The sequence below is a fragment of the Rattus rattus genome, chromosome 2 (assembly GCF_011064425.1).
Source record: "Rattus rattus isolate New Zealand chromosome 2, Rrattus_CSIRO_v1, whole genome shotgun sequence".
Taxonomy (NCBI): domain Eukaryota; kingdom Metazoa; phylum Chordata; class Mammalia; order Rodentia; family Muridae; genus Rattus; species Rattus rattus.
This window is the reverse complement of record NC_046155.1, coordinates 97,265,887-97,288,574: the sequence shown is the minus strand read 5'-3', so window position 1 is coordinate 97,288,574 and position 22,688 is coordinate 97,265,887. Positions and strand designations below refer to the sequence as shown.

Genomic DNA, 22,688 nt, shown 5'->3' with positions numbered 1-22,688 from the left:
GCCTTGCGCTTGCTAGGCAAGCGCTCTACCACTGAGCTAAATCCCCAACCCCTTTTCTCTTCGTCTTTATAAGAGTCATCTGCTTGGTTCAAGATCCCAGACATTCTCTGGTGTTTTGTTCTAGAAGTTTTAGTGTTTGGGGCTTTGTGTTTATATCTCTGATTTGTTTCAAGTTATTTTTGTCCTTGATGAAGAAAGAGTAAAAAATTTCCCCCAACTGATTGTTCAGTTGACAGAACAGTATTTGGTGACAGCTTTTCCTTTCCCTATGAATTACCCTGACATGTTTGTCTAAAGTCAGATGACTGCTTACACACGAATCTGTTTCCTTTCCGTCTCACAGACTTGTTTGCATACCTTCCCTAGCCATTGCTGTAGGTTTGTCAAGAGAGCAGGTAGGACAAATACTCTAAATGGTTTTAAAAGTTCCTGCTTTTTGTTTTTTAACTCCCATAGATTCTTTATGTTGCCGAATGAGTTTCAAAACTAGTTAGACAGCTTTTACCAAAGAGAGCCTGTTGGAGTTTGAGTAAGGATTTGTAGAGAATTACCATCTTAACAACATCGAGGTCTCCAGTCTATGAACATGACATTTATGCCTTATGTAGACTTTTCTTTAATTCTCTGAATAATGTCTTTGACCCCCTTTGTTAGAGTTAGTTTTAAGTTTTTGTGGGGGTCGGGCAAGCACAAGGCATCGTGCCAACTTCAGCCAGGTGTGGGAGTGAACTTCACGAAGCCAGGTCAGAGGGAAAAGACAGTTCATGCTTCCATCAAATGCAGTATTGACAATAATTTGTTCTGGCTTTAGGGTGTTCCTCTTCCTAGTCTCTGGGATTTTATCATGAACGGATATTAAACTTGGAGGAATTAAAATTGAGGGAATTTAAGACAGGAGAATCAAGAGTTTAAGGTTAGCCTAGACCAAATAGGAAGACCTTGTCTCAAAAAACTCAGTAATAATTAGGGCAACTCCTTTTGAACTTTTATTTGTCATTTATCTGTGAGCAGTATATAAGGATTCTCTTCATTCTGATTTATTTCTACTTTATGTAATGGTATTTTTCTGTAGGTAATAATCTTCGTTTTGTAGATTTTTTTAGTTTTTATGCAAACAGTAGTATCTTCAGATTTAAATGGTAGGGATTTTGTTGTTGCTCTTGCCGCTTTTGAGACAGTTTTAGTAGCGCCCCATTCAGCTCATGTTTGGGTAATTCTAAGTTCTCTGTTCCTCTCAGCAGTGGGAACATCATACAGGACGGGATATACAGGGTTCCTGCCTTGTGCCTCTTCAGGGACTAGTGCTGTCCTTGCTTCATGAAGTATGACATTAGCAAAGGTCTCTACTGGTGTGCGACTTAATTTATCCTAGTTTTTGGGTGATTTTTAAAGTCATGAATGGTTAAATGGTTTTCTACATATAGTGAGTCAATCATGATTTTCTCATTAATTTAAAAATGATTAAAGCAAACACTGTTTCTTTTGCTTCCAGTTTTAATATTTCTTGCAGTACTGGTATAGGGTAGGGTGGCCTCATATTGCCAGCTCTCACTCTTCTTTTGTCTGCACTCTTGACGAGGGACAGAAGCCCCCTAGACCTTTTCATTAATCTCTAGTGCTCGCTAAGAGTTTTCTCTCCTTTAACTCCTTGTTAGAATAGTTTGCTTTCCATCTCAGCATATTTTTGAATGGCTTTCGAGTGTCTGGCACTTTATCTGATACTTTTAACATCTGTGCTGGTTGCTCGTGTGTTCATGCCTCTTTCCTAGAGCGTGAGTCACATTCTCCAACTGTTCGTGAGTCGAGCAGTATTGCACGGCACCCTGGACAGTCTGAATGTAATTTGTAGACTTTGAGGATTTGCTCTGAAAAGCATTTGTATCTTAGCAAGCAGTCCACCTGGTTAAACGTCTGTGCTCCAGGCACCAATGCCAGCTTCACTGGTAAGCACTGGCAGCTCTGCATGGATGTGTGCAGGCAGCTCCAGGGTTCATGAGTTTGAACAGAATTTGTTTATCAGTTCTGGTTCCACAGGCATAGTCATAGGATAAGGAGAGAAAATTGCCTGTGTGTGCTTCTGTCAAACCTCGGCTTCTCATTTAAACGGCATACCATTGATCACCCTGCAGAAACTATACTAGTCCTTTAAACGGCATACCATTGATCACCCTGCAGAAACTATACTAGTCCTTTAAACGGCATACCATTGATCACCCTGCAGAAACTATACTAGTTCTTTAAACGGCATACCATTGATCACCCTGCAGAAACTATACTAGTTCTTTAAACGGCATACCATTGATCACCCTGCAGAAACTATACTAGTCCTTTAAACGGCATACCATTGATCACCCTGCAGAAACTATACTAGTCCTTTAAACGGCATACCATTGATCACCCTGCAGAAACTATACTAGTCCTTTAAACGGCATACCATTGATCACCCTGCAGAAACTATACTAGTCCTTTAAACGGCATACCATTGATCACCCTGCAGAAACTATACTAGTTCTTTAAACGGCATACCATTGATCACTCTGCAGAAACTATACTAGTGTCTTCATGTATTGATTAGAAGATCAGTGTGGTAGGTGTTTATTCTTATTTAGAAGCCAACCTTTTTGTATTGTATATAAAGATATATAAACTTTCACCTACATATTCTACCTACACCTGGGTTCCAGGCCTAATAGTACTACTGAGTCAGTAAAATTAGTTGGATTAAATGTTTTCTAAGGAAGTATTTTCTCTTTCTTAGTGACTAGCTACGTGTAGAAGGAAGGAAAACCACCTATAAATGACATTTGGAAGTAATTTGGTAACTTCCACAGCTCTGAGACTTTTTCCAGATTGTTAGTTACTTCCAGTTGTGGGTAATGACCACAGATAAGATAAAATATGCTCTAAATCACTAATTCCTCAAATGTCTTGGTCTTAGAACCCTTTAATATGGTAAAAGTAGTGACAATCTCTAAGAACTTACGTACACTATTAGTATTTATTATGTTAGAAGTCAAGTCTGAGAATTTTTTTGTTTCTGTTTTTTGAGATGGGCTTTCTCTGTGTAGCCCTGGCTGTCCTGGAACTCAGTCTGTACACTAGACTGGCTTCAAACTTAGAGATCCACCTGCCTCTGCCTCCCAAGTGCTGGGATCAAAGGAGTATGCCACCACCACCTGGCTCAAATCTGAGAAATTTTAAAAGTTATTTTCTGACTAATTTTAAAGTGCTAATAACAAATCTATAATGTTCAAACAAAAGATTTTTATGAGAAGTCTATTTCTTTTAAAGAGGAGTTCTGTTTTGTTTTTGTGACTGTAACCTTGTCAAACTGCATTCTTGCTTAATAAAAGTCCAGTGAGATGGCTCACTGGGTAAAGGCATCTGTCAGCAAACCTGACAAGCTGAGGTTGACCCCTCAACCCATGTGCTGGAAGGAGAGAACCGACTCCAGAATTACCTTCTGACTTCCACACAAGCACTCTGCTGCACACACACACACAGAACACACACACACACACACACACACACACACACACACACGCACAGAACACACACATGCATACACACACAGGCACAGAACACACACACACACACGGTGCATGCATACTCACATGCACTCACAGGCGGACACACAAATGCATATAACAATTTCTGCTAGGCCTCCAGCAGCACTCATCCTGTTTGGCAGTAAATCCCTGCAGTACCCAAGCAGACTCTCATGTGCTTCATAGACAGAGGGCCAAGACCACAACAGGGGCCCAGCTGCTCAATGCGATTATACATGTTTGAAACTTTGATTATCCCAGGGCCATTTTTTAGGAACTTGTGTCTGAGGGTTTTAAGCTCCAATGTGATCTATGAGAAAATACTTGTTTGCTTATATTACTTATAGGATGTATTATTTATAGATCAATCTGTCATTGTAAAATGAGTGTTTAACATTACCCATGGTTTTTTAAAAGACGCATAAATAGAAATGTGTGCTTGCAGACATGCATGTCTGTGATTTCTGAGTGTTGTATAAAATCTAATTAAAAGTGATAGATATATCGGGGCAGATGTGTGACATTAACTGTACTTGGAATGAAGAGAGAACTAGAGCGCAGCAGCCCATAGAAGATACTTATGTTAAGATCTTTGATCAGCTCGCCTTTGAAGTGTGAGCAAGGAAACAGAGCCATGCCAATGGCAGGGTTTGCTTACTCCTCAAAAACGGGAGCCAACAACCCTGGTTCAAGCGAATGGACCATAACACAAACATGCTGTGCTCATGCCTTCCTGTGTCAGCTTTGTATTTAGATAGACTCGTGAGTTTTGTGCTTTGAAATGAGAAAACATTCCCAGAAAACATACCCTGGAAGTTTCAAGTTACCCCATGAGCCAGGCTGTGTTTTCTGAATAATGCTCTCTGCCCAAAATATTTGTATGTTTTATGAAAAAAAAAAAAGTTAAAGCATTTGAATACCTATATCTTTCTGAAAAACCTTATTTTTGTAGTTTTGTTTTGTTTTTTGCCTTCAGTGATGTTAAAGACCCAAAGGTTTCTATTCACACTAAAGAAAACCCTACTGGGTTTGGCTTGGTGGCTTGGCTCCTTTTTATTTATTTATTTTTTAATTAAGCCACCTTATTGACCTTTCCCTCAATTTCTTAAATTATAAAGCATGTAATGTAACATTTCTAATCTTAATGATTACAAAATACTCACGGATTCGCGTGTGGAGGGACCTGTGCCGTGGTGTTTACGTGGGGGCTGGACAAGTTTGTGGAGTCAGTCTCTCCTGCCAAGTGAGTTCCTGGATCAAACACGGCCGTGAGGCCTAGCAGCAAGACGCTCACTCACTGGGCCAACTTACCAGCCTGTGTCAGGAATCTTTATAGATGTATAGTTCATTGGTGTCTTAGGTAGGGTTTGTATTGCTATGGTGAAACGCCATGACCAAACACAAGTTGGGGAGAAAAAAGGTTTATTGGGCTTACACTGCTACATTGCTGTTCATCACCAAAGGAAATCAGGACAGGAACCCAAGCAGGGCAGGAACCTGGAGGCAGGAGCTGATGCAGAGGCCATGGAGGGTGCTGCTTACTGGCTTGCTTCCCGTGGCATTCTCAGCATGCTTCTTAGAGATCACAGGGCCACCAGCCAGAGTTGGCACTATCTGCAATGGGGCTGTGCCCTTCCCCAGTGATCACTAATTGAGAAAATGGTTTATAGCTGGGTCTTGTGGAGGCATTTTCTCAACTTAGGGTCCTTCCTGTCAGATAACTAACTTGTGTCACGTTGGCACACAGAACCAACCAGTACAATTAAGTACATTCATAATGTACAACCACCTTTAGCATCTGTGACCAAAGCTCTTTTTATTTTGGAAAGCTGAAATGTCATCGATGTTAAGTACTGACTCCCCCTCCCCTTCACTCCCAGGCCCAGCCGCCATTCTGTCCAGATCCGCATGCATCCTCACTCCTCATCCTCCCCACACCCGCTGGGTATTGAACCCAAGACCTTATCTATGAGGGGCATGTGCTCAGTTTTGACTATTCTAAGTCCCTCACATTAGACATAGAGGGGCTGTTTGTAGCTTATTCATTTCCCAGGGTTCCTCCTTTCTATTATAGTATGCACTGCATTTTGCTTTTCCATCCGTTTGTTGATGAATAGTTGGTCACTTCCACATTTTAGAACCTCATTGACTCTTCTGTTTTTACAATGTTTTGACAAAACAAAATAAATACCTTAGTTGAAATCAGCCAAAACTATGTCATAAATTCCTCATAAATGTTTACATTGTTCAAAAATTCTATGTAGGAGCATTCTTTTTAAGGGCATATTTCCTAGATTGTCCAGCTTAATGTAATGATGGTAGGAAACAAGGCTTTGTGCTGATTCCTTGGCTGTATCTGTCGTGGACTCTTGGACCATTGTTTCTGGGTGAGAGATGGCTGCTGCCGGGTGCTTTCAACACAGTCGCCCAGGATCGTTTCCTCTCCCCATGCTTTAAAAGGGCTGTGCCATGATGCGCCTCACTCAATCCCTGGGTTTTCTTATTATTGTCTAAACACCAATCAAGGACTGACTTCTTCCTTTGTGAAATTTCCCCAAGCTCCTTCCATATTTTGTTAATTTTTAGTTTATTTTATAAATATATTTTGTGTTATAATTTTAATTAGTTATATGATACTTTTAGAAAGGACAAAAAGTCATCAGGTATAGCCAAATTACACTTTGATAAATATTTATACCATAGAAAATCATAAAAAAACATATTACTGATACCATGTGATAGAGACCAACAGAGATATTTCCTTATAGCGAGCGTGTGCTCATAGTGTCTCTGATTTGTAAATAGAGGCACGTTCAGAGAAGATATTTGATAGAAAGGAATTTACCCCCTTTTGCTTGTGTGTGTGCTATACATACATATTTGTATGTGATTCACATATGTGGGCTCACACCTCACATGTATGTGTGAATATTCACATACATCAGAGGCCCAAGGGTGGCATCAATAGTCTCTTCATTGCACCTATATGCTAGTCTAACTAGCCAGCTTGCCCAGGGGATCCCCATTTCTGCTCCCCATCTTTGCCTTCTGAACAAGGCAGCCTACCTGATACTGTATGGGAACTGGAGAGCCAAATGCCAGTCTTTGCTGTAATTGCTTACAGTGCTGTAGGTTGGTTTGTGTTTCTTTAGGCTCTTCTGTATCAGTTGTTCCATCACCCGTAAATGTCTTGCTAGTCCTCCTTCCCTGTCCACATAGCCTTCCATTTCTTTTTGTGTCTTATTGCCATGTTAAGAACTTCTGATCCATGTATGGCAAGTGAAAACCATAAAGGCAACTTCTCGTCTTGTTCTTGAATCTAGGGCAGTATGCTAGCTTCTTACCATTAAGTATGATGTTAGGTGCCAGCTAAGCATGTTTTCACTTTCGTTTCTGAAACTTGTGGTCTTTATTATCATAAATAGGTAGTGTGTTTTGTGGTATGTCTTTATTGTATACAGTTATCATAGGTATATATTTACTGATATTATCAGATGCCTTTGTTGGTTTGAAACTTGGTAGATGTGCAATTGTATCTATGACTTTATATTCATAAATTTACCTATGATTTTATTTTTTAGAAAAAAGAAAGTGAATGTCTGCGATTAAAAATTTTGGTGCTTCGAAATGAACTGGAAAGACAGAAGAAAGCTCTGGGACGGGAGGTGGCCTTCCTGCATAAGCAACAAATGGCTCTACAAGACAAAGGTGAGTAGTGCAGCCAGACAGCCTCTCTCCATAGACATATGCTAGTGGTGTATTTTGTTTGGTTGTGTGTGTGTGTGTGTGTGTGTGTGTGTGTGTGTGTGTGTGTGTGTGTGTGTGTGATGGTTTTGTTTGTTTGTTTTGAGACAGGGTTTCTTTGTGTAGCCCTTTTGTAGTCTTGGAACTCACTCAGTAGACTAGGCTAGCCTCAAACTCAGAGGTCCGCCTGCCTCTGCTTCCTGAAGGCTGGGATTAAAGATGAGCACCACCACACCCAGCTTGATTGTATTGGATTTTTGTTTTGTTTTAAATTTTTAAGGTATTTTTGAAATATCTTGATGTTTATAGTATGCATAGTAATACAAGTCTTTGTATATATATAAAACTCTATTTTTCACAAAGTGAACACACATGTGAGAAGAATTTCCATACTAAAGACTTACGACCCCGTGGCACCTTCTGGTGCTCCCCACCAGTCGCCATGATTCCAACCACACTAACAAGATACCTTCAATCATGAGACCAGAGTTTGATTTTGCCTAATGATGCATTGTACAGAAGTCATGTGTACACATTTTGCTAGCTTTTTCAACATGTTTGTTAGAGTCAGTCTTACCTTCCTTTAATTATAATTGATTCTTAAAGCCAAAAAGAATTCTATTGTGCAAATATGTATTTAGGTGCTTTCAATGTTACTAATCTCCAGTTTGAAGCTATTACAATAGTCCTTCCATGCATGATCTAGTACATGCTTTCTAATGGAGATTGCTGTGCATTTCAGTTTGCTAGAAACCTAGCAGTAGAACTGCAGGATTGTAGAGTGTGTACCTTCTTCAGCTGTAATGGATGCTGTTTCAAGGATTTCCAGAACATCTTCCACCTGCCTGGCCTCCGCCTGTGCCCAGACCCTGTGTGCTGCACTTCTTCGTCTTCGTGTGGTGTGTGCAGTGTGCCCTGTAGTTCAGGTTCCATGCTGACCAGCATCGTCCTGTGCACTCAGAGTCAACCTGTTATCAAGCGTCAGTGGGGGCTTTTACTTATTTATTAAATCTGTGTGCTGCAGTTTCTGGAGTTCGCTGTTGTTTACGGATGTGGGGACTTTGACATGCGCATTAGGCACATGGTCTGCCCCTCCTGTGGGCTGCTGCTTTCATTCTTCTAGTTTACGCTTGAGGTTTTGGAGCCAGGTTTAGGAAACATTGCCTGTTTGAAGACCTTAAAGGTGCTGTTCTGTGTGTTCTTCAGAGATATTTACTGTTTTACTTTGCACATTTATATCACCGGTTCATCCGAAGAGAGGGTTGTGCGTCCCATGAGTTACAAGTGGCATCTGTTTTTCAGGGGCCGAGCACGGCAGCTGCACTTTCATATGTGTCTGCTGCCAGGGCCTTGCTCAGGCCTGTGGAGGACCCTCTGCTCCTGGCCATCAATCTACTTTTCAGTTTCTGTTTTCCTTGTGTCAGACTTTGTTTTGATGTCTGTTGAAATTCTTCAGTTTAATTGTTTTTCTTCCAAATCATCTTGGTTATTCTCGTTCTTTTTGCATTTTTGTATGAATTTTTAGACAAAACAGAAAGCCTTGCTAGTAGTTTAGTGGGACTTGATTGAATAGATCTGTCAGGATAGTTATGGGAAATAGAATCCTGAGGTTCTGTCTCCCACCCCAGGAAACCCCGCGTGCCATTGGGTCTTTACAGAACACTGTGGGGACTGTAGAGCTGGGTCTCGCTTAGCTGAGTTTATTCCTTCCTGTTTTCTGATGCTTTATGAGACTATTACAGTTCTGTTTACCATGTTCTACTTGATGACGGTATATAAATATACTGTTGGCCTTTTTCTTTTATAGTGATACTGATTTTTTTATTATGTTCAAAAGAAAAATTTTGGCTGTAGAGATGGCTTAGTGGTTAAGAGCTCTGGCTGCTCTCGCAGAAGACCTGAGTTTGAGTCTCAGCGCCTGCATAGTGGTTTACAACCATCCATCATTCAGTTCCGGGGATCCACACCTGCTTCTGACCTCCATGGTAAAGGCACACATGTTACACACAGACATGCATGCAGGCAAAATACCCATACATATACAATAATAGAATGATTTTTAACAGCTCACTTTTAAGAGATTCATTAATTTAATACTTAAAAGCCCAAGAAATACTGCTAGGAAAACATTAATAGATATGCTAATTTGATACATACCCACAAACGAATGGTAGTAGAAAGTCTTCGGTTTTCATAGTGTTTCTATAAGAGCAGAAAACTCTGTATGTACAGTGAACAATGCAGTTTATAATGCAAAACAGTTTTGGCTGAGCAGAAGCATTAGAAAGTTAGGATCTCATGTTGATCCTGTGGTAAATACAGTGAAGCACTAGACAGTGGGAAGAGAGTGTAGCTGGGTATAGATAACCAGGCTTATTTATTAATAAGTCTTGATACCCTTGTTCACCATCGTCATACTTGGTAGACAGACAAAACTTACCCACAAATCTGAGTCTGTGGAGGAGACAGTGTCGGGAATGTCTGATATTTGGCCTTGAACTTGCTGCTGACTCTTCTGATTACTTCTGCCCTCTCTTAGTCTTTCAGTAGCATTGCATGTGGAGCAGAGCCATAGGGATTCATTTCTGTGAACAATTTGAAGAGCTGGGTGCCTGTTATATCTGCCAATTTTTGAAGATAAAATGCATTGCAAGATGAAAGAGACAAGAGTTTCTTTTTCTGCTGCTGGCTCACCAAGTGACACTAACTCCCCCGGCCTGATCAGCCCCACCCATAGTTTTCCCTCCCTGTGCTTCAAGGGCAGGTTCTCTGCTTATCTGCAGCAGCTTTCAACTGGGCCATGAGTGGATCCTTTCAGAATTGATGTTTATTAATGTGTATATATTTATTCTGGGAAGATATTAGTAGTTTAACTTCTGATGTTTAATAAAAACAAAAACAAACAAACAAAAGCAGTCTCCCCGTTAGGGTCTCAAGCCTAGGAACCTTGGCAGTGCCTGCTTCTCTTGTTTGCAGGGCATCTTGTCCTACCTCGGCCTGTGCGTCCTTTCAAGATGGAACATACTATCAGAATCAATCTGCTGGAAACTTGGTTCAGAAAGTCGTATGGAACCTGTTCCTAAGGAAATGTGATCAGTAAATTCTGGATCTTTTATGAGTAGATGTTGATAGATATTAATTTTATGGATCCCTGAGGCTTGGATTTAATGAAGATATCCCATGTATGAGTGAGTGTTCCAGAGTCTCTCATTCTCGCACATTGTCTATTGTAGGTCCTTGTGTTAATTCTCATCTGCTGCGAGAGCCGGCCTCTCGGATGTGGGCTGAGTGAGGCACTGGTCTGCGGGCACAGCAGCATGTTGTCATAGGAGTCATTTAGTTGCTGTGGAGCTTTACCAGAATAATAGTAGTAGGTTTTCTCATAGGCCCATGACCTATCTAGCTCAGGTTCTTGCCACATTAGCAATGTCAGGTACGGGTTCCGTCTCACTGGAGCGGTCTTAAATCCAATCACAAAGATACTGGTTACTCCCACAGCAGTGTGCTGTAGTGGCACCAGTATAGCTTGCTGGTAGGCCACAGGGTTTGCAGTGGGTGTTATTTATAACTTTTTACCTTTCTTCTCTATCAACAAGATATAACGCACTCCTAGTACTAGACGTGTTTAGTCTAGTTGGGGCATTGTCTCCCCCATTATAACTCCATTCAAATCACACACACACACACACACACACACACACACACACACACACACACGGAAGCTTCTACAACAGTGGGCCTCCTGTGTTTTTTCAAAAGACTCAGGCTCTGAGGCACTTCCTAAGTTCCTCATGGTAGACCCTAATTCATGTACAAGTGTTTCTGAATTTAAGGCGTATCTGGTTTCCACTAAATAAGCTGACGTTGCTGTTGTCTGTAGTGTACATCTGACATGCAAGCAGTGTAAACTGATAATGAACCCTGGGCTGTGGACCGATAGCGAGGGAACTTTTCCCTATTTTTCTTTTTATTGCAGGACAAGAGAAATGACTATTCCCCAAAGAGTACTAATGTTTGGTAGCACTTTAGTTCACGGGAGACCTGGAGTGGAGGTCTTCCATTTTCTTTGTTTTAGGGTTGCTTTTAGAATACCCTCAGGCTGTGAGGTTCTGTTCTTTCCAAAGTGTAGGATTGGCAGGAGGGATGGAGATCTGTTTTTGTTGTTTTTGTTTTGTTTCTGAATCTTTGTTACAATTTAATCCTGTGGTATACCTCCTTGGAGAAAAGACATCCCACCGACCTGCCCCAACAAAAGCTGTCCGACCCCGTGCATCTCGACTTCTCCAACCAGCTGTCCTCCTGCCCCACTTGGTTCCCTTAGTTGTTTGTGTAAGCAGAAGTAAAACCAAGCATGTTTTATATGCAATTCTCATTAATTATAATAGTTTCTTATCATTTTCTGAGAGATTAGAGAACTAGTGTTACCTATGTCTGTAATTTGTTCTTTTTATCTTCTGTGTAGTGGAAAATTTACTCTGGCTCTGGCCTGCACTTCAGATAACAGACGGGCTGCAGTATGTGGGAGCGAGTGCTTCTGCTCGTAGTGTGCAAACTTCACAGGCATCCGCCTGAAGCTGCACTTCTGAACACAGTGCTTCTCATAAAAAACGACTTCTTACAATTTTACCCAGTGTATTTATCTGAAATAATGGTGGAACTGAAAACCTAATCTTAGGTATTTTGACTTTTTTTCTTGTGGTGTTGGGGATTGAGTCCAGCGCCTTGTGTGTGCTATGGCAAGCGCTTTACCACAGAGTTTTATCCATCCTTAGGCTGTGTTTTTAACATTTTATTGCCATGTTACAGAACCTGCTAGACAGGTTTCCTTTATACTTATTAATGTGTGTCTTCAAAATGGAATTTTGCAGCCCCCTACCCCCAGGGATTAATGTAACATTTTTCTTTTTAATTTTTTCCTAATGTACTATTATTGTGTTTGCATATTCATGTGTGACATGTGCACGTGTGAAGGTCAGGCGACAACTTTCAGGAGTCAGTTCTCTTGTTAGCTACTGTGCAAGTCTCTCTGGTCTTTGCTGCACTTTGTCCTCCAGGCCATTCTGCCCAGTAAGCTTCTGGGCAGCTCTGTGTCTCCCCTCCCACCTCACTGTGGGAGTGATTGGATTGCAAGTGCCTGCTTCCTTATTCAGATTTATTTTGTGATTTTCTTTAATTAAGCTCAGGTCTTGGGAGTTGTGCAGCCAGTGCTTTTTCCAATGGAGCCATCTTGCTAGCTTCTAATTCCTGAATTAACATCTTCTTACTGTAGGCTGTTGGTATTGTATGCAGCTTGCATGAGCAGTAGAAGCCAGGCAGCTTTTGCATGGAGAGTGAGCACAGTATAGGTCCTATGCAAAGTTAAGTTCTTACTTTCAAGATTATTAAGTTTTCTTATGATGATTTATTCTGGTAATGTCTTATATGGATTGTAAGAAGGTGAAGTGTCATCCCAGTCTCCTTTTCAAGTGGAAGCCACAGATACAAAGAAATAAAACACCTGACAGAATTATATTTTGGTTTATTAGTTTTTCCATTGACTTCTCCACAAATTCAAGAGTTGTTGCTTAGCAAAAGCACATTTGCAATTGGATAGTTTAGTCTTGAAGGAAAAAAGATCATGAGGCATATACAGGATACAAGACAAGCATATGGCATGTGGGTGTGTGTGTGTGTGTGTGTGTGTGTGTGTGTGTGTGTGCGCGCGTGCATGCGCGCTCTTGTACTCATGCATGCACATGCACTTATTCCATTACTAAGTCGTTGTGGGAAACTTAGGAAGAACTGGACACCACAGGACCTTATAGCCATTCACAAGTGTAATGGCTGTAAGGCAGAGCTAGTTAAGGGTGTTAGAGGAACATCTAAGGTATGCCTCTGGAAAGTCCATTACCCTTTACCCAGATGCCAGGTAAAGGAGATGCCACTTACCCCGAGTCTGTAAGAATATGTCAGAGTTAGCAGGAGATGGTGAGAACTGCTGTTGCGAGGAACCGGTGTCTAGAGAGGCTTGAGAGTACACTAGGGAGCTGCTAGCAGTGGTGGGGGAGGAGGGGGAACCATGCTTTCAACTACAGATGACTTTCTTTTTGCATCACTGCCCATCTAAGAGGCCAGAGCTGCCAAGGAGCTTTTACTCAGAAAGTTAGCAGATATGCTAAAATGGCACACAAATTTCTCAAAGAAGAGACAGGCTCGTATTGATAATATCAATACAGAGTGCAGGCTAGATATATGCTTTAGAACAGATTTTTTTGCCAGCCTTGTTGAAGGTAGAGAGTTGCCAGGGAAGAAGTTATATCAGTAAATAAGCAGTGCTTGATTAAAATCTAAGCACACTGGGGACGTTAAAGGAGCAGAGAGTACATAGATTGAAGGCATATTTGGGTAGTATTCCACTGTGATAACTTGTTGGGTTAAAGCAAAGAGGAACAGAGAAGAACCTGAGGACTTTTAACATTGGCTGAGACATAGCCTACATTGTCCAATCCTTGAGCAGCAAGCACTAGAGAAGCAGGGTGATGTAGAACGAGCCAATAAAAAGATTAAGATATCCAGCTTTGGGTGGTTATATGTTGAGCAAGATAATAAATAAGAAACTTAACAAATGGCTAGAGAGATGACTCACCAGTTAAGAACACTCACTGCCTTTGTAGAGGGCCAGAGATCATTCCCAGCACCCATGTGTCAGGTGGCTCACAACTGCCTGTAATTCTAGCTTCTGATACCCTCTTCTGGTATCCACAGGTACCACACAGACACATAAATAAAATTAAAATTTCTTTTTAGGAATAAAGCAGGTAATTGTTGTCATTAACTACTGGTGCTAGTACAAGCCATCACAGCAGAAGCTAAGTATGGGAGGCTACTGTTTACAAAGATGGCTGGGGAAAGTTTGCCTTAAGGAGCTCAGTCTTGAACCTAAGAAGATAGGCAAAACTGAAAGTGTGTACTTAAAGGGAGAGAGGCTTGGCATATAGAATTAAAAAGAAACCCCAGACCTGGAGCACTGTAATGTGTGAAGTGGGTGTCTTAGGGTTCCCATTTGTTGTGAAGAGACACCACAACCATGGCAACTCTCTTAAAGGAAATTTAACCAGGGCTAGCTTATACTTTCAGGGGTTCAGTCCACTATCATCATGGCAGGAAACATGGCAGTGTGCAGGCAGTCCTGGTGCTAGAGAGGAGCTAAGAGTTCTACAGCTTGATCCACAGACAGCAGAAGGAGATTGTGAGCCACACTGGGCATAACGTAAGCATAGGAGACCTTGGAGCCCACCTCATGCTAATACACTTCCTACAACGAGGCCACATCTCCTAATAGTGCCACGTCTATGGCCAAGCATTGACACACATGAATCTCTGGGGCCAACTACCGCAGTGGGGTTGAATGGAAAGGAGTTCAGAATAGACTTGGAAGTATTTCTATATTTGGTGAATAAGACAAAGCTAAGAAAATTACAGCATGGACAGTTTGTTTACACATTTGAAGGCCAGAATTCTATAATATCCTGTTGGGTGTTATTCTGATCCTGTGAGGTGGGGTCACTGTTCTACTTATTAGAGTTGGGAAAGGCTTAGGAACTATAGGGACTGGTCTTCTCCAGGAGTGAAAGCAAATTAGAGACTAAGGTAGAATTGGTAGGCAGGCGCCTCCTTGTGCTTATTTTTAAGTAACATTTCAAGCCAGCTACGTGGTTGTGTTCACCCTCTCGGACCTCCATGGGGTTGTGCACAGAGTGCAAAAAGTGATGCCATCTTTATTCTGTATGAATAAAGGAAGCTCAGAGAAGTTAAGACTTTGCTGGGTGGGTGGTGATATTTGTCTTCTAGAAGCTGCGACTGGCTGGCCTGCCTAGACTACTTAGAATGATGGTTCTTAAAACGCTTTAACCTCCCTTCTAGCCCACCACCCACCAGAGGTAGTGGGAAAGAAAGGATCCGGGGGAGTGGACCTGTTTAGAAATTGTTCTTTGGAGCAAGTCCCATCTGTGTTGTCAGGAAATCAGCAGCTCAGTTCTCTTTTTTTTTTTTTCCCCCCCCGGAGCTGGGGACCGAACCCAGGGCCTTGCGCTTGCTAGGCAAACGCTCTACCACTGAGCTAAATCCCCAACCCAGCAGCTCAGTTCTCAAGTCAGCAGCAGCAGCTCGATTCACTTCCCAGATACACCAGCAGTCCAGCTCAGTAGAGCCAGGATAGTAAACATGAGTCAGCAGCGGTGGCTCGACCCAGCAGGGACAGCCAGGCTCAGCCGAATTAGCAACAGGAGGAATTAGAGCCAACAAGGACACCAGAAGTTCTCAGCTGTGCCTTTCTCAATGAAGGGAAGACCAATGAAGATGTGAGACCAAGAAGCATTGCCCAGATAGCTCTACAAGCAAGCCCCTCTCACAGTCCATTGGTCCTATTTATGTTTCCTCCAAATATGTCCTCCACATGAGTCTGCCTCAGCTGCCAAGCACTCTGTCAACTGGCCAGAGTCCTCAGAAGTAGCAAGAAGCCGCAGCACACAACCAGAAGAGTTTTGGTGCATTTCTCTCTATGGAGCCCTAACACATGCAGCTCAACTACACAATGTAAGGCTAACCAATACATGTGTGTGGTTAGCAAAGAGTCCTTCATCACGTGTCCTTTGACATGTTTGCTTTAGGAAAACATTCTTTCACCTGTGTCTGCTTCAGTGAAACGTTCTTCACGAGTCTGCCTTAGCCTTTCATCTGTGTCCACGTCAAGACTACACTCCTTTATATGCTTGCCCCAGCAAAACACCATCCAACACAACTGAGTCTCCAAAGAACTTAAGTTTCCACTTCAGACTACATATTGAGACCTTGTCTCAATAAAAAGAAGATGAAGTACAGACTTGGCTAGCCTTGGGTATAGCTTAGGTAATATTTTAGCCTAGATATATATGGTGGACAGTCTAAATTCATTGGAAGCCCCAAAGTCAAAGCTTTCGTTTTTTAGAACTAAAGTGAGCCCTGCCCTCAACTGTCCACCTTTTGTATAGAAGCAGAAAGCCAATTGCTTTCTAACCCTGTAATAAGGAGACTTCCCAGTTCCTTAAAGAGGAAGTCATTCTCTTAGCGCTAAGTTCTGGGGAGGGGGTGGAATTTAGTGTGCAGTTTCATATGTACAAGATAGTGAAATTTGCAATGAAATACAGTCAATTATAGTTTTGCAAAATTGACAGCAAAAACAACAACAACAACAACAAAAAAACCACACATACAAAAAACTATCTACTAACCCATGAAAAGGACAGCATCCTAATTCCTGGTGCAGAAAAGGCAGTTTGGTAAGGAGAGAGTTTTCACAGTTCAAGAAAACTGGGCTTTGGTCATCTGGCATTGTATGTAAAACTCAGAATGATAATTTATTGGCTTTAACTGTAACTTTGACAGGTTCTGGCCAATGGCTAGACTAAGACCAAATTCTCTGGGGAGAGAGAGCCTGAAGAAGCTGTATTTTGTTTTCTTGACAGACATTGTTCAGCTGTTAGATACACAGGTGCCAACAGTGGCCTGTAGTTGTTAAATCTATACTGCCTTCCTGTGTTCCCACTGCACAGAGGCTCACCTCAGCAGGGCGGAACACTGGCGTTTGCCTAGACAGGGGCAGAGTTCTGGAGCAAGTTGGGAGATGCAAATCCAGCATATATACATATATTTTTTTTGTTTTCTCCCAAAGACCCACTGATAGTAGCGATATAGACATAAGGGATCAATCCATAGTGGGGGGCAAACAACTCTAAATGATACAGCATAGGTAAGACTGAGTGGAGATATGCAGTAAAGAAAAAGCGCAGCCCAGAAGAGGGGGCAGGCTGCTTTGGCTCCTGGGAGACAGAACCCTCTGGGATTTTGACTTAGACGTTCCAAGTATAACCAGCTAAGAAAAAGCTGTTGCCTGTCTGGATATGTTCTTCTAGCTGTGCTGCCTGGTCTGGCCTCAGTGGGAGAGAATGCACAGAGACTCGATGTGCTGGGGTGTGGGGGGGAGATATCCAGGGAGGGCCTCCACCCTCTCAGAGGAGGACTGTGGGAGGGGTAAGCAGGAAGGGGGTCAGTGAGAGGGATGTAAATAAATGAGATAGAGAGGGGAGAGAGGGAGAGGGGAGAGGGAGGAGAGGGAGAGAGAGAGAGAGAGAGAGAGAGAGAAAAAAAAGGAGTAGGGAGGTGACCTGTGGCCTATCTGTTCCTTCTGTTTGTTTGAATTAACTTTTGATAATGTTTGTTTTTACTGCTTTCTATACACAATGAATCCCTGACCTTGTTTGGTCCCATTTAAGTATTTGGCTATTTAGATGTGTAGAAGTATCTGGCATACTAGAAAGGTAGAGCGGAGAGGAGCGTGACTGTGGACTTCTGTAACTGACTCAGAGGAAGGATGGAAGATGGCTGTACGTAGGATGGAAACACCCTGTGCTAGGTGGATACCCACGTAGCATGCTCTCTTCACCAGTTGTAGTGGTTTTAGATAAAGTTCCCCCCCCCACCCCATCCATACACTCTGAAGGAAAGCCGCACCGTCAGCAGTCCCTACTACTCACACTCAGCTCAGGAGTGAGGCAGTTATGTAAATAAACCTCTATGGCTTCAAACGAAACCACCAGTTGTTCATACCAATCGGTTATTCTTGGGGTCGAAGGGATTTAAGGAAAAATACTTGAGGAAAAAATTGTCATTTTAGTATTTGAGGCAAAAATACATGAACAAGACCACATAGAACAAATGGGATAGCCCCCCCCCCCACACACACACACAAGCTTTTTAAAAAATTGGTATGTTCTCATTTGACTTCCTGTACTGGCCTAGAACAGAAGAGAAAAATCTGATGTTTAACCCAATGAAAAGGAGACACCCTTTCCTCATACGTCAGAGAACTGAGATCTCAGGACAGCCAGGTGTTCAGAGAGGTAGGAAGCTATGCTGACCACCAGTGAGGGCACACAGAGAAGCTGGGGCCTCTGCAGAAGAGGGTGAAGGAGTTCAGTAAGCCGCGGGCTAGCATGAAGCCATAGGAATTGTAAGGCAGGTCACTCTGGCTCGAAGCTTCTGGATGAGCGTCCTTTGGATAGCCACAGGAGACTGAGGGCAGGCAGGAAGCTGACGGTGTGGATAGTCACAGGAGACTGAGGGCAGGCAGGAAGCTGAAGGAGTAGGCCTCAAGAAGTGCGCGGCCGTTCTTGCAATGACAGCACACTCCTCCAGTACTAACAACAGGTATATAGACCTCAGCACCAAACACCCTATAAAAGTCCAAGGAACAGGAGACAAGCCTAGGGGACAAAAACCCTGGTGTTCCCGAAAGACAAGTGAGTGAGTGCACAACAGCAGTTTAAAAGTGAAAATCACGTCTTTGAACACAGAGAGAACTGGTGAAAATAAAAGTCCTTCCATTGCTGCTGTGGAACTCTGTCCTCTGGCATGATGTGGTCATTGCCCTGTGGAATCAGAACACCTGTGATTTCCCACCAGCCATACATTCCTGCTTGGGAGGGCTTAAGCCTTCCAGGAGGCAGCATCTGTGTCATAGGAGGCCCCGCCCCTTCCTAAGGATAAATCCTTTCATGGTTGTTGGAGGAGGGAGATGGTTTCCTTCACGGTGCAGGCGCACACAAGTCACCTACGTTTTTGTAAGTAATCTGACTTAAGCTCAGTAGCTTCACCAAACTAGCTTAGGTAGACCCCTTTATTTGGTCTGTCTTTGTTGTCCTGTGGTAAGTAGATGTTTGTTCATGTCTCTCCAGGAAAACATTTACATAATGATATTCAACTTGACAGTGGACTGTTAGTCTTGAACACAAATGAACACAGTGGCTTTTTGTTTTTTTTTAAATATACATGGATCAGTGATATAAACCAAGAAATTTTAAAATGTTATCTGTCACTAGAAAAACAAAAATATAAAATTATTATAAATCACATACAATATGCTCTCAGCAAAATTAAAATAAATTAAAAATTATTGACAAAGAAGATATCTGGAAATTTCCAAAAAGTTAGAAATTATACAATATATAAATGAGAAGCTACAGGTCACAAAAAAGAAATACCAAGGCAAATTGGGAAGTATTTTGAAATGAGTGAAGATATAACATGAAAGTTTTTTTTTTTTTTTTTTTTTTTGGTTCTTTTTTTCGAGCTGGGGATCGAACCCAGGGCCTTGCCTTCCTAGGCAAGTGCTCTACCACTGAGCTAAATCCCCAACCCCATGAAAGTTTAAAGGAACACATAAAATGACATAAAAGCTTAGAGGGAAATTTGATATGTACATTTAAAAGAAAAGTCTCCAGTCAGTAATCTAAATTTCTTTCTTAAACTAGAAGAAGAGAAAATTTAAGCCTATTTTGAACAAGAGGAAATGGTAAATGGCAAAGAGTTCAAAACAGAAAAAGAGTACAGTGTATCAGTTGAACCAAGAGACACTTATGATGAAGATTATTAAATGTCTAAGCTGGGGCTGGTTAGGGTGGTGCCTGCCTTAATCCCAGCGCTCTGCAGACAGAGGAGGAGGGGCTCTGTGAGCTCAGTGCTCCACAGTGAAACCCTGTCTCAGTCATTTAATTGGTCAATTCTCTTACTAGCTGGGAGCCAGAAGAGCCAAGTACAAAGAGTGGTGCACCAGGATGGCGGGAGGCAGCACTGCAGGTCCTATGGGCAGTAAAGCAAACCCATTCTGAGGAGGCAGGAGCGAGGATGAATAGAGTCTAGAGTCTACGTCTAGGCCACCTGATCGTCAGTGCTGGGTGCCAACCCCAATGTCATAAAATCATCAAGATGAACATTGGGGAGGAATATTTAGCTGCAGAAGATGAGTGGTATTCCTTAGTCTTCCACATGTTGGTGTTTATAGTTGAGAGGAAAAACTTGCTCAGAGAAATCTTGGGTATAAACTGCTTAGGGCTAGGGGGTTGGGTCTGTAGCACAGGATTTGTGTAGCATGAAGTCCTTGGTTAAATTAAAAGACACACAGAGGGGTGGGTTTTGCACTAAGGTCCAGACTGCATTGAGGCCAACTGAGTCTGCTCTCCCCAGGGTGGGTGGGAGGGGCAGAGGAGCGGAGGGCAGCTCTTCTTATTGTACCACAGTTCATGGAGCAACATCCTTTGAAAAACCACAAACCTAGTACGTCGGGATCTTACATCGTTTCTCTGTGCCTGAGGACCTCTGCAGATGTAGTCAGGCCTGGACTGTCAAGAACACAAGCGCTCATTTTCTCAGAGTCGGAGGATGGAAAGGATTTTTTTTATCACAAAACTGAGGGTCATGCAGTTCATGTAGTCACAAGATTCAGGCATACGAGCACAAATATTAATCATTAGCTTACTAACGCAAACACTGAAAGGAAATTAAATGCTCTGTAATAGGAGTCAAGAGTGAGCCTGTGAGATAAGACGTGTGATAGCCATACACGCCGCAGCTATGAAGCTGAGTTTTACACAGCCATAACGTTAGACTGTCACCATGTAAAAACACTTGTGACATAATGTGGAAAAACCGGAATGCACATTGCCTGTGCCCTGTGATTTTCACTAAAATATATACAAGCAAGATGAAAGTTCATAAAACTGGTTATATGAACTGTAGTATAGCCATCAGAGTGTAGGTAATTTTCCTTTTCTACATTTTACATTCTCAGTAATATTATGTAGAGTTTGTGGTTGAAAATAAGTTAACCAGTTTTTGAGGAGTGAAGTCTGAATTTTGAAGTCTCATAAAGGTTTCTTGGTCAGTGTCCAGAAACCTGTGTGCAGAGTCTGAGAGTCCTGCTGTTTGCCTTCTGCCGGATGCTGGACCGATGTAAGCTGAACCAATGGCAGCTTGTTCCCATTAGTCCACCTCGACCCTCTCTCCTGATGCGCCTTGCCTGCCGAGTCTCTAGCGCTGTCACAGGCAGCAGGCTGAGCTCTGTGTGGAGATGCGGTTGAGCATCATGTCTGCAGTATTAATTACATCGGTCCGTGTCCTTCCATCTCCCCCTGTAGGAAGTGCGTTTGCCACGGAGCACGCGAAGCTTCAGCTGCAGAAGGAATCGCTGAGTGAGCTGAGGAAGGAGTGCACTGCCAAAAGGTGAGGGAAGTTGGGAAAGCAGCGTTTTAAAAGGCTGCTGCTAATTTACATCCCATACCTCAGCACCTACTCGGCTGGTATTTGTGAGTGCCCACTGTGTGCTCACACTATGCAAGGGCCTAGAAACATGAACGCTCTTTCTCTCGCCCAGGCCATAGCACTGGGCCTGGGCCGATGTTTATGTCGTCCCCTCTCCCGCCTTTTCCATGCCTCCCTCCAGCTAGTTGGCCTGCTTTCTTCAGACTTCTGCTTCTTGACCTCATGTCTGATAACCTCGGCAACACCTAGAGCATTGCTCTGAGCACCATCTCTCCAGCTTTCCGGCCAACCCCCAATGCTGCTATCAGAGAGTTCCTCTTAGAATACCACTTGTTACCATATTTCCCTCTTCTTAATATGGTGATTCTTTGCTTAATTTTCAGATACCCTTCAACAAACTGGCATTATACAACTATAGTTTCTTAGATTTTCTGTCAGCATAAGATGATGGCAATGGCCTCTCTCTCCCCGAACGTTAATTCCTGGTCACCTCTGTTCCTCCCCTACCTTCACTCCCTTCTGCATTTTCCAGTGAGGACTCAAGAATCATAGACCTAGAACAAAGCAGAGAGCATCTGCTCTTATTCTCCACTTTGCTGGTAGGGAAGCCAGGCTCCACAGTCTCTGTCCAGCTCACTGGCACAGCCACCAAGGGTCCAGTGCTCCTCCTGCTTGAGGAGCAACAAGTCTGTGTTCTCCATCACGCTGACTTGACAATGCTTTTGACTGCAGGTTGATTTTCCCACAAGCAGAACTGTGTGTCTTGTGATTTAATTCAGTTCTGACCCGGCTGGATGCCTCCTGACAGTTCCTGCAGACTGACAGCGATGTTAGATACCAGCCATAAACTCCAGGTGCTCACCCGGGTTTCCTACTGGCCAGCTATGATGATTCCCACAAACTCCTCCCTCAACTCAATTAATCAGCAATTTACTTGAGGGCCTCTCAAACTTGAGGAAACACTGATATTTACTGGTTGTGGTAAGGGTTGTCAAGGATACAGATACACTGCCAGATAGAGGTGGTTCTGTACCCTCGGTAGGCTTGCCATCTTCTAGGTACCTTCACAATACGACACTCATCCGGCCTTGTCCTCCAGAAGTGACACAGATTTCTCCAGTCCCTTGTAACCCCTTCATGGAAGGAGGTGTGGGTAGAGCTGAAAACCAATCCTCTACTCCTTAGGCCCACTCTGTCCTTGGGATGTCTGCTGCAACTCACCTCATTGCCCTCATCACAAAGGCATTATTGAGAATAACAAAAAATAACCCCATTATTCAGAAA

General features: G+C 42.7%; 1 protein-coding gene across 1 annotated transcript in view; it reads left to right on the top strand.

Moving 5' to 3' along the window:
* Uvrag (UV radiation resistance associated) overlaps positions 1 to 22,688 on the top strand; it is a 257,601-nt gene that overhangs the window by 129,040 nt on the left and 105,873 nt on the right. The window contains exons 8-9 of the mRNA XM_032893006.1: positions 7,130 to 7,256; positions 21,281 to 21,365. Of these exons, the coding sequence (XP_032748897.1) occupies positions 7,130 to 7,256; positions 21,281 to 21,365 (212 nt within the window). The remainder of the gene's footprint in view (positions 1 to 7,129; positions 7,257 to 21,280; positions 21,366 to 22,688) is intronic.